The 11,931-nt window shown below is 37.0% G+C and overlaps 1 protein-coding gene across 1 annotated transcript in view; it reads left to right on the top strand.

Moving 5' to 3' along the window:
• Positions 1-78: 78 nt before the first annotated feature.
• The window catches only part of si:dkey-11f4.7 (piezo-type mechanosensitive ion channel component 2), a 29,847-nt gene continuing 17,994 nt past the window's right edge, over positions 79-11,931 (top strand). The window contains exons 1-15 of the mRNA XM_042003175.1: positions 79-99; positions 1,441-1,707; positions 3,385-3,493; positions 3,733-3,854; positions 4,167-4,226; positions 6,540-6,688; positions 6,838-7,002; positions 7,179-7,220; positions 9,212-9,244; positions 9,413-9,525; positions 9,838-10,013; positions 10,281-10,457; positions 10,701-10,865; positions 11,296-11,496; positions 11,592-11,796. Coding sequence (XP_041859109.1) covers positions 94-99; positions 1,441-1,707; positions 3,385-3,493; positions 3,733-3,854; positions 4,167-4,226; positions 6,540-6,688; positions 6,838-7,002; positions 7,179-7,220; positions 9,212-9,244; positions 9,413-9,525; positions 9,838-10,013; positions 10,281-10,457; positions 10,701-10,865; positions 11,296-11,496; positions 11,592-11,796 — 1,990 coding nt within the window. The 5' untranslated portion in view covers positions 79-93. The remainder of the gene's footprint in view (positions 100-1,440; positions 1,708-3,384; positions 3,494-3,732; positions 3,855-4,166; positions 4,227-6,539; positions 6,689-6,837; positions 7,003-7,178; positions 7,221-9,211; positions 9,245-9,412; positions 9,526-9,837; positions 10,014-10,280; positions 10,458-10,700; positions 10,866-11,295; positions 11,497-11,591; positions 11,797-11,931) is intronic.

Raw genomic sequence — 11,931 nt, 5'->3', positions numbered from 1 at the left:
ACAGAGACCTCTCCTCCCCCCTCAGGCCCAAGCGGTCTGGTCATTTTTGGGCGGCTGTTGCAAAAACACAGCTACGTCAGCGCCCTCATCATCATGATGGTTAAGTACAAACTCATCCTAATTCATAAGTTTAGATTTTATAAAGCAATTTTTAAGTAACCTTGATATTGCCACCAAAGTGGAAAACTGCAGAAGAGCGATATTAGGAAATGTTATTGTGTAACAGGTTAGAAACTTATACAGGTTTTGTATTTAAGTGGTTTGAAAGTGCTCTACTGTGTTGTTGCCACAATTACCCATCCACACACATTTGTGGTACAAAGCTTCCATGCAAGTAATGGCCTCTACGATTTTTTAACCATGGACACTTTGGCATGTATTGAGGTGCTGGGGATCAAACCCAGCTTGCATTTACGTCCTATTCTTTTTCATTTGTGGACAACCTCCTTAATCATCTGAACCACAGCTACTGTATTAAAGATGCCCTTGTACATAGAATAGAAATGGATATATATTTGTAATGGTGATTATTTTGGGTTTTTACTATTTCATTTTCAATTTCTTTCACATTCACTGACAACTGAAAGTGACCATTACTCTGAAAGAGTCCATTTATAATATCAGTTTTACAAAAAAAAGGTAGAACACATAATTTGAGTTGTGATTAGATAACTTTGGCCATTTTAATATATACAATATATATACTTTAAAAACTGGGCTGCACAGTGGTGAGGTGGTTAGCACCGGAGCCTCACAGCAAGAAGGTCGCTGGTTCAATCCTGGGGGAAAGTTTGAACCTGGGGGGTGGTGGCCTTTCTGTGTGAAGTTTGCATGTTCTCCCCTTGTATGTGGGGGCTCTCTCAGGGTACTCCGGCTTCCCTCCACTGTCTAAAGGCATGCATGTTAGGTTAACTGGTCACTTTAAATTCTCCTTAGGAGTGTGTGTGTGTGTGTGTGTGAATGGTTGTTTGTTTCGTTCTATGTTGGCCCTGCGATGGACTGGTGATCTGTCCAGGGTGTACCCTGCCTCTCACCTGCTAAAATGCTGGGATAGTCTCCAGCTTACGTGCAACCTGTAATGGACAAAGCGGTACCGAGAATGAATGACTTTAAAAAAAAAAAAAACTTGGTAGTTACAGCAGGATTGCGATAATCACTAGTTTCTCTAACAAATTACTGAAACAATTTTTTGGTAGTGTTTAAGTGGGAAAAGAAAATGTGAACATTTTCTTTGACTAGTTGAACACCAACTAACTGCATTTCACAAAAACAACCATTGCTGTTATTTTAACAAGTATTAATAATTCAACAGAAAATGCAAATAAGCCGTGAACCTTAAGTGATGTTTTACTGCTATTAAATGCAGAAATACTGCAAAAGCCAAAAATAATGCAGCTGCAATAACGAACAAATGTCCTTTAAAAATATCTCTACATTTAGGTGTGGAGTATCACCTACAACAACTGGCTGACTTTTGCCTTGCTTGTTTGGTCCTGTATCATCTGGATGATGCGAGATCGGCGGAGGTATGCCATGATGTCTGCCCCTTTCCTTGCCATCTACACCACCGTCCTGGTGGTGCTGGGCTTCCTGAGCGGACTCCGTCTTAGCCGAGCTGAACTTTACCCTGGTCTGCCTCCGACGGTCATAGTGGATTTTGACCTGAACAGTTACCATCCTGCACCCTGTATCCATCTGGGAGCCAAGGCAAGTCATGCTAATGGAAGGAACAAGGGCTAACATCTTGATGTTCATATTTTTTCAGTTTTGTTTTATCTTTTTTTTTTTTTTTTTTAAACTTATTTTAGTAAATTTAAAAACACAATAACCCTATGTCTTGGCAAGTATTGATATTGCATCCTGTTTCCAAAAAAGTAAGAAAACATTTTGTTAAAAAGATTATGAAAAGACTTTCAAAATGAAAACTTACCTGGATACAGACCATTGAAATTGAAGCTGGAGCAAAAGATAAGTGTCAGATTTAGAAAAACTTGGGGTCACAAGTAGTGGTGGGCTGATCAATCCAAATATCAACAGTATCGATAGCAACACTGGTATCGACATCAATTGATATCACTTTTATAACATCCATACTTTAATGTAAGACTTGAAAACTGTCAGAATCTTCATAAATAAAGAGTATAAAGTGGTTTTTGGTGGATTTGGTTCACTGTTAAGGCACCTACATACCCAAAATCAGCTTCTCTCATCAAGATCATGTCAAATTCAGATTTGTAAAATGGCACCAGTAATAACTGTTTCTGTACACCAGATTATTAAATTTTAAATGTAAGACTTGAAAACCATCACAAACCTAGGTGAGAAGGAACCTGCGTGCCCAAAATCATTCTGTTATCATTCTAAGTTAATGCCATATTCAGAATTTTATGGTATGAGTAATAATTTTCTTATTCATGCGTTAAAAATTAATGCATTAATTCGACAGATTAATCTCTGCTTTAACTTTTAGATTTGACAGCCCTCATAAAAGTATCGGTATCGCCGATAGTAACCATTTATTTACTTGTACTCAGTTGATACCAAATGTTGCGGAACTGCATGTCCCTTTTCACAAGGGACTAGGGTTTAAACCTGTTTTTTTGGGTCCTTAAAAACACATTATTCCATACTGGATGTCATTGATTTTGTAACACCTCTGTTAATTTTTGAAAAACACAGATTTAGAGCAGCATACTGTATGTCCCCATCCATCCCCTTTTACCAGTGAAAGTGTAGCTTATTTCAGTAAAACAATGTTAAACCACTTTAAATAAAATCAGTATGGCTCTGAAATAAAAAGAGTCTGGATGCTTAACTGGCTTGCTACCATTCCAGGCCATAACCTTTTAGAGTCTACAGTCCAGATCTGTCATCCATCGAAAGCATTTACCACATCATCAGCTGTTAATACGTGTCATCCTTTGCACTGTCTCCTTTATAAAGAAACTGATAAGGGGGCAGATTGATTTCAAAAGGATTTCAGTCACAGAATTCTCTTTATATCTTTCACAGTATTCTGACAATAACAGAAATGGGATTGGACCAAAGAACAGAGAGGGTGAAAGAATAAAACACTGATTACAAACAAATGCATTTAAGCATAGTTTGTTATTTTATTTCTTTTCTTTTTAGCAGATAAGACTGAGTTCATGTCAGGTTTACCAGCTGTTAACATGACTGTCAATTAGAAGAGCTGACTAATTTCATTGACTTTTTTTTCCTCCAAATCAGTCAAGAGGTTTTCATATGTGTACAATGATGTCCTCACAGCTTGTCTTCCTCAGATAAATATTTGATAAATAGAAGTAAATCTTTAATCATTTACTCATCAAGATAATCTGAAAATCTGTTGCTGCTTTTAAACCATCCATTTTTGTGATGCAGGTCTTCTACAGCTTCAACTTCTGGGTGATGTTTCGTCAGCAGCTCAAGGAGCGAACGGAGGAGAAGAACATAAAGGCGGAATCTCTAGATGAAGTCAAAGTCATGCCACGTAATTTAATCTTTGGAGTGCCACTCCCAAAACTATAGCTTGTGACAGAAAAAAAGCATTTACTTTTGTTAAAGTAAAACTTTTGCACTGATAAAAATCATCTTGATACCGTCCTGTCCTCTCCAGTGATTTTGAACTTGCTTTTCTTCTCTATTGATCTATTCTTCAAGTCCACTTCCCCCTCTCGCTCAATTTTCTGCCTTTCCTCAAACCTTTTCACCTTGTTTCTTTGTTATTAGCGGAGGAAAGTCAGCCATCACCTCTAGTAGAGATGCTGATCTCGAGTGTTAAAGGAATGCTGGTGAAATATTGGATCCTGTTTTGCTACTCAATGTTCTTTGTGGTCAGCTTCTCTGGAAAGGTATTTAATGCCACACTTAAAATTTTTAATCATAAGACATTTTTTAGTTGATCATATCAAATATGTTGCGCTCAGATGTTTCCTTTTTGTTTTTTAGACTTATTGTTATATGTTAAAGGATAAAATGTTTAGATATAAACTAGTAAAAGATGACGAAGTAGATGAGAAGAAGAGAAATTAAAAGAAAAGACTGAACGCAGTCCCTCATCTTGGTGGGGCCAATAATCTCTTGCAGTTTTGTACATGTAAAGCTGAAAAAGCCCATCATAAGGCTTTGATTTAAATTTACCAAGTGATGTTTCACTTACTCAGGTAGTCGTCTACAAGATCCTCTACATTGTCCTCCTCCTACTCTGTGTTGTTCTCTACCAGGTGAGTAAATTGTTTTATTTGGATCATCCTCATATTCTTGATTGTGATTAATACACTGCATAAGTAATCAGCTCATGTGAATACAGAAAAATTGAACAACCTTAATTTTTTTTCTTGTTTTAGACTTTTTTTAAACTGCTTTTAATGCATTTAAATATTTTTCTAACCGACTGAATGCGATACTCCACCAAGAAATAGAAAAAAAACAGCCTTGTGCTGTGTTTTGCTTAAGCTCACTGAAAGATTTTGTCTCTGTTTGCATGTTTATATTGTGTACCATACTAATACAAACAATGCCAGCAAAGCAAATGGTCATCAACACCATGGCTGAGCATTTCCACTCCGAATTGCTCTCTCAAAATACAGCGTTTCATAGCAACATAACAAACCCAAAGGACCTGTTCTGTTATTCCCCATAAAACATACAGAGATGCAACTCTGGATCCATTTGATGTCTTTTTGCATCGTGGCAACACTTTGCTGAGTCAAACACAGCAGATACATGCAGGACAAAGAGGGGAGAGCAGAGTATGGACATGTGAAGTAAAGGTTATTACTTAAGCTGACAACTCATCACATTGCTGTAAATGCAGCAAAGGCTCTTCAACAAGTGTAGATCAATAAAACTCTACCATTTTTTTTAGGAATCATTGATTTTTTTCTCCTCTCTGAAAAACACCTTTGAGGTGCAGCAAATCAGGTTTGACCTTTACAGTCGGGTGGATTCTGTTACTGTAATTGGTCTTTCAATTCCCAACATAATTAGTTTTTTTTCTTTAAAAGTACAGATCTTCTGGCAAAGTCCAGATCTGGTGAATGATACAAGAAAATGTAAATGCATGCAATTATAATCAGTTTCATTTGACAACTCCAACAACAGTGACAGACAAATAAGACATTTAGAGCCATAAACAAACTTATTAGATCTGGCTGCCAGGGCAGTCTGCTTAACTATGGAAAAAGAGTCTTGGTCAGAAAGGTAACAGACAATCTAGTTAAATGAAATCCAGAGTTCATTTGCAGATGTTGTGAAACCATGGAAGGATAAGTGCACTTGATTATTAATATAAGACCAGTTGCCGAGTGGTCACGCAGAAGCCATTTCTCACTAATGACACATGACAACATGCTGGAAATGTTGGACTCTGGTCCAACAGAGCATCTTTGGCCCATCCAGGAAATGGATGTGAACTCACACTTCCGTAGTTTAATCTGGATGCTTCAACCCAGAAAAAAGGGAGACATTTCTACTGGGGATAATCGTGCCAAGATTGTTGGATAATTCCCTGGAAGACTGGAGTCTTAGTTTGCCAAAGGTGCTTTAACCAAATATTAATAGAAGAGTTAGAATACTAACATGAATGAGATATTCACAGTTTTTTGTTTGATAAATGTACTAAACATAAAAACATACTTTTTAAAATTGTGGAATAATGTGAGTAGATTGATAAGGAAAAAGTAAAATTTGAGCATGAACAAAAAATATGGAGATTTTTTTTTTTTTTTAATGAAAACACTGTACGTTACTCACTGGTGTGGACGAGCATTCCTCACTGTACATATTGTAGAATTAAGGATAGAAATGGGTTATTCTGAGAAATGTCTAATTGCGTGGGCATGTAAATGGAAGGAAATTCACTTTTAAAGTTAAAATGTTCCATAACAAAGAAAGCCACAGTAATTTTAGGTTCATCTTATACTATAATATGGTGACTAAAACTGTCATGAGTAAATCATGAAGCTGTTTTTTTTTTGTTTTGAGTATAAAACATTCAGACTCTGTGCAAGAAATGCACTCACAAACAGACTGTGCATGGCTCATCAATACTATTTTACAGCTGAAAGTATTGATTATGACTAATAAGCACACACGCAGCCATTTTTTTGCTGCTGTTTCCCAGTTTTTCCTCCCCCTATTATGTTTCTGCTGATCTTTTAGAGAGACAGTATGCACTTAGAGGAAGGTCTAATGGTTGCTGAGATGACATGAGACAACATTATTTGCCTATTTGGACAACATAAGTAACCCCCATTGTGTTTTACATACCACATAGATGGAGGAATACAGACAACACTGTTATTCATGATGTTAAGGATGTAATTTAGCTGATGTGTTTTCATGTGTCTCAGGAAGCCAAACTCATGAGCTATGTAATAACATACTTAAGTAATCCAAACACCACTAGCAACATATGAAAAGTGGTTATCAAATTACACTGCGTGAAAAAGCTGTAAAAGTTATGAAAATTTCTTGGAGTTAACAGTTATTATTGTAGTTAATAATCAGTAGACCTTCTTTGTTTTGCCACTCAGGTCCATTATGATGTTTGGCGTCGGATTCTGAAAAGATTCTGGGCAGTGGTGGTGGGTTACTCCATGGTGGTGTTGATAGCCGTCTATATGTACCAGTTCAGAAGTGTCTCTGCACTCTTCAGACAGATCATGGGCATGTCAGAAGAAGGGTGAGTCTACTCACATGTGAAGTTTCACCATTTTACTTAATTTAATAGATACATCTGTGTTAGTTTGTAAGACTTGTTGTATGGTACAATAAGACTTTTCAGGTGGTTTAATTTAGCCAACTCCTTGCCTCTCCTGTCTGATTCTCCAGGCTCCGTGACCTGGGTTTGGAAAGGTACAGCACAGTGGAGCTGTTTGCACGTATTTTGCTACCTGCTGCATTTCTTTTGGCTTGCATCCTCCAGCTGCATTACTTCAACTCAGACTTCCTCACTCTTACTGACCTGGACAATGTACCTGTTCGGCTGAAGTCCAGGTGAGACAGCCACCCATACAGCCACCCATACTGATATAGAGACTGTGTAGCAGGCGGGTAGGTTAAAACTAGTGTAGTTGCAGTAAGCACCTGTAAATGTACTTTTTCATCTCTGTATGTGTTTATCTAATTTGTCCTTTTAAAAAAAAAATTAATTCATCCCTTTCTTTATCCAGAGAGGAAGAACTCAAAGCTTCTGTCAACATGATATCTGACTTGTAAGAGACACATTTATTCTTTTTTAAAAGTCTTGTTGCGTTCATATTACAGATATTTTTATGCTTTGTGTAGAGATTCTTCATGCACTAAACTGTTTCATACAATTCCTTTCATCGCCTGCAGATATGATTATTTGGTGTGATTTCTCAATTCCTGAACTTGTTTAGTGCTCACTTATTAATAAGAGACAAAGGCTTACATAGAAAATGAAATTTGAGAACCATTAGATAAATTTGAATCATCTTGGTGGGAGATAAGTTTTCTAGGATGAAATTAGCCCTGTTTTTAGGAAACAGGAACGAGTAAAACTGTGAAAGTTATGGATATCAGATTACTTCTTTGTTGTATGTACTGGTAAAAACAGTGTTGGAGTAAGTTGTGTGTCTGTTTAAAAAAATATCAAATGTGAAAAGAGAGAGCTTCAATAAGAAAAAAGCCAGTTAAGCCTCTTTATTTCCATGCAGGGATGTTGATGGGCTCATTATTCATTTTAAACATGGGGTTATGCCTGATAGGAGTGAGAAAAAGGAGATTGTTTGAGATTATGTTTGCTTTTCAACACGCATTGATATATATGGGGTTAATTCTGAAGCAGCTTTTGCTCTTAAGTGATTTATCGATGAATGCAATACGATTAATAGATCATTTACTGATGCTGTGTTTGGTATCAAGCCAAGCAGGATTTGAGCTGTTTGTTCCATGCTGACTATACCACAGCTGGAGGGTGAGGAAGTAATGGTAAAGTTTGGTTTATCCTGCCTGACATGATATGTGGGGTTTGTTTGATATAAATATTAGATATTTAAGAAATATCTCCAAACTCAACATCAAAGTAAGGCGCAGTCACGTGGTCCTCCACCAGTCAATGGTAAACCAGAAATCTTGCAAAAGCTGTTAATCAGATTGAACATTGATGTGGGGGAGGTGTAATTTGTCAGACATAATCAAGATGCTGCTGGAATACAGACCCATTTTATAATCATGTGAAGGGCAATTATTGCCTGAATATGTGTTGTTCTGTCTTATGATTAAGGTTAATGAGTCTATAAAATGTACCTGGATCTACCTGGGATGAGGATGATATTTATTCATTATCAGATGCTGAAGGTGTGTCATGTAGATTAATGAGTAGTCGCCGGTTTTGATGATATGAAGAAACAACGTCGGCCCACCAAACTATAGCAAAGAATTTTCCTCTGTTAATTTTGTTAAAGTGATTTATCCAAATTCTAATAATCCAAATCTGTGTTGAGTTATTGTGAAGGAAATATGTCTAATTGTTTCATTTGTGGCCAGTGATCTGGTGTAAGATTTCTGCAGACACCATATCTTGATGTAATGTTTTTCAGATTATAGTTGACTGTATATATATATATATATATATATATATATATATATATATATATATATATATATATCTACCATTCACCTGCGGTTTCTTTTTTGTTTGTGATGTATGGCATTATTTTTCTAAGAAACATTTATAAGTACTAACTTCATTGTTAAAGGTATTGATCAGAAAACAGTCTGTGTGGGAGTTTTTGTGTGAAATAATGGACTAGCACGATATGAACCTATTGAACCGTATGCAAAGTAATCAGATGTGTCCTCTGGGTCCATGTTGTAACCCATTATGCCACAATTTTAACTGAACATTAAATAAAGCCATAAAGGTGTAATTAAAAAACAAAAACAAAACAATCTTACAATGATAGATTTTCTCCAGTACTTCTATCCATCTAGTCATTTTAAGCCATTTTATCTGTTACATATTTTTAATGGTTCATGAACTCAAATACTCAATCTCTAATGGAAAATGTTACTTAACAGGTTTCTTAGACTGTGATAATACAGTATTATCTACTACTTGAATAACTGCTTATGAAATAATTAAATTAATTATGAAATATTTGACTAAACTATCTTAAACCAATACAGTTCATTAGTCATGATATTATCATTTGCTAAAAGGCTGTCATTCTATTCCCAGAATTAAAGAAAACATTGAGAAGCTTCAGAAAAGGTAAGGCTGTTGCTTAGTTCTTGATTTTAATTGTGTTGCCATGTTACATTTTAATGCAACTTGTTAGCATATTAAAAGTTAATCAACAGTCTATCATCTAGAACCCACAAGTTCTTATTAAACGACCTAAATAAATGGAAAATGGAAACATTTTCTGTGGACTAACAGACTTGTGAAGGAGCAGATGGGAAATGCCAAAAGTCAGGAGACTTTGGACAGCATTGGACTGCAAAGCTCCTCTGAGAAAGGAGCTGAAGAGCAGGAGGAGACAACAGGAGACGGTAACTACCACCAAGGGTCCATAATGGGTCTCCAGTCTCCTTTTGCTGGATCAGTTTGGGGCAGGAACTGACATGGCATTGTATAGCAACAGGCTCTTTACCAAACATACAAATAAATAATAACTCTGATGCCCCCTTTTTTGTTCAGTTAAGTTTGATGTTGATTCTCCCTTCTTAAGAAAAAAGTAAATTTTTCTATAATTTATGCAGATGTTTGTGGCTGTCTGAACTGTATTACAGCTATTACAGTAATGCATTGTAGTTTTGTCTGATGTTCTTTGTTACCCTTTTAATACCATCTCTTCCTCTCAGAAACCATGCAAAGCAACCATGAAGACAAGTGGAACGTGATTGTGGACCGAGCAAGCTTGCTGCTCATTCAGGTTGTGTCTGGACTTTACAGGCTCCAGGAGTTGAGCTGGAGACTGATGGAGCTTCACAGCCTTAAAATAGTTTCCACTGGCATCATCTGGGTGTCTCTGCAAGAGGTGGGATATTAAATCTGTGTGTGTGTGTGTGTGTGTGTGTGTGAGAGAGAGAGAGAGAGAGACAAAGAGAGAGAGACAGAGAGAGACAGAGAGAGAGAGCGCATGCAATGCCTTGTGCGTAAAAATCTTAATGTTCACAATGCCAGTCAAACATAACAACATAGCTACTTTTGTAAAATGAATGGGCAGTTTATCACACTGGGATTTATTATGTACCAATGTGATAAAAACGTGATTAATTTATGTGAGCGGTTTTTATTTTCATAGGTTTCGCTGATGAACTTCCTGTTTCTGGTTCTGTGGGTCTTTGCACTCCCTTTCCCACGTTTACGACCTTTGGCATCCAGCATCTCTGCTGTGTGGGCCTGTGTCATGGTGGTGTGCAAGATGTTTTACCAGCTCAAAGTCATCAAACCTCTTGATTACTCCTCCAACTGCACTGCTGTGAGTGCAGCAGGTGTCAATTTGCCTGTTTACGTATATTTTTTATGTACAAGTTGGTACATTTACCATGAATGCTCTCTGTGTTTTCTCTCTTCTTTTGTGTACTTCTAAAGCTCATGGTAGTCTATAATAGCAAGAATTAGTATGAATAATCAATTTACATTAGTATATACAGGATCATAACATCACATGATTTAAAACTGCAACTGTCCTCCTCACACTTCTTTCTTTTTGGTATGTTAGGGTTTGCTGCCTTCCAATAGCTCAGGACTAGATGATGGAGCAGAGATAAGAGGAAACATGATGGAGCTGCTGAGGAGGTCTATTCTCTACATTGAACCTGTTGACCCCGTCTACTGGTGTGGAGCACTGCGCAAGTGTGACGGCAGAATCCTTCCCTGTCTAAGGGTGCGAAAAAGCATGGATTATAGAATCCTCTTTGATATTTCTCAGCTTTTCTTTAGCATGATGTCATTAAGTACATGCACCCATGTTTAGGCTCCACCATACACTCCAGTGTGAAAGCAATGTCCCAGCAGGCTGAAGATCTTCAGGACATTTATATCTCAAAACTGCTGTAGTTTGAATTGAAAAGATGCATCAAAGTTTATTAAAAAGTTAATCAGTTTTACACACAAAATACATTTGATATAGAAGAGAAGAATAAAAATGCTATAACATGCAATGCTAATAACTTAATAAATATATTAAAAAGCTAACCAAGATCACACTTTTATATAAGCATACCTGATGCTTCTCAAAATCCTGAAACAAAATCTTACTAAAATATAACCCTACTTGTGGATTCTGTCTCAGTTTGCTTTTTTCTGCATTGTAGAACCATCTTATGGTGCTGGGGTTGCTTTTGTTTGAAGCAACTGTCCATCGGCACCAGCTTTACTTCCGTCTCAATAATGACCTGAAGCCGCCACCCTTTAGCATAATTTTCCAAGGCATCACGAGGCATCATCTGGATCATGGCATCCTGCCCTGCATCAAATACTTCATTAACTTCTGTTTCTACAAATTTGGACTCGAGGTGCTTTTTGAATGACTGAAGTGTGTGCATGTCCACATCTATTTATGTGTACCTGAACACATCTGACTTCCACATATGCATACATTTCCTCTTAGATCAGTTTAATAGTGGCAGTGAACGTTATTGGTCAGAGGATGGATTTCTACGCCTTTCTCCATTCCTGTGCCTTAATGGCAGTCCTGTTCCGACGACGCAGGAAGGCTATCGGAGAAGTGTGGCCTAAATACTGCTGCTTCACTGCCGGACTCATGGTAGTTCAGTACCTCCTCTGCATTGGCATCCCTCCTGCTCTGTGTGTTGGTATGGATTTTTTTTTTTCCCCAGATTAGTTGGAGATCTTTGTTATCTTTGTTTTTTTTCTTTAGAAGTCCATTAAAGCAAAAGAGTTTTGCAAAAGCAAACAAGCAACTATACAATGCATGGAAACAAGTGTAA

This window comes from Melanotaenia boesemani, chromosome 13, assembly GCF_017639745.1.
Source record: "Melanotaenia boesemani isolate fMelBoe1 chromosome 13, fMelBoe1.pri, whole genome shotgun sequence".
NCBI classification, from domain to species: domain Eukaryota; kingdom Metazoa; phylum Chordata; class Actinopteri; order Atheriniformes; family Melanotaeniidae; genus Melanotaenia; species Melanotaenia boesemani.
The sequence above is the reverse complement of the archived record's forward strand: the minus strand, read 5'-3'. Positions and strand labels throughout refer to the sequence as shown.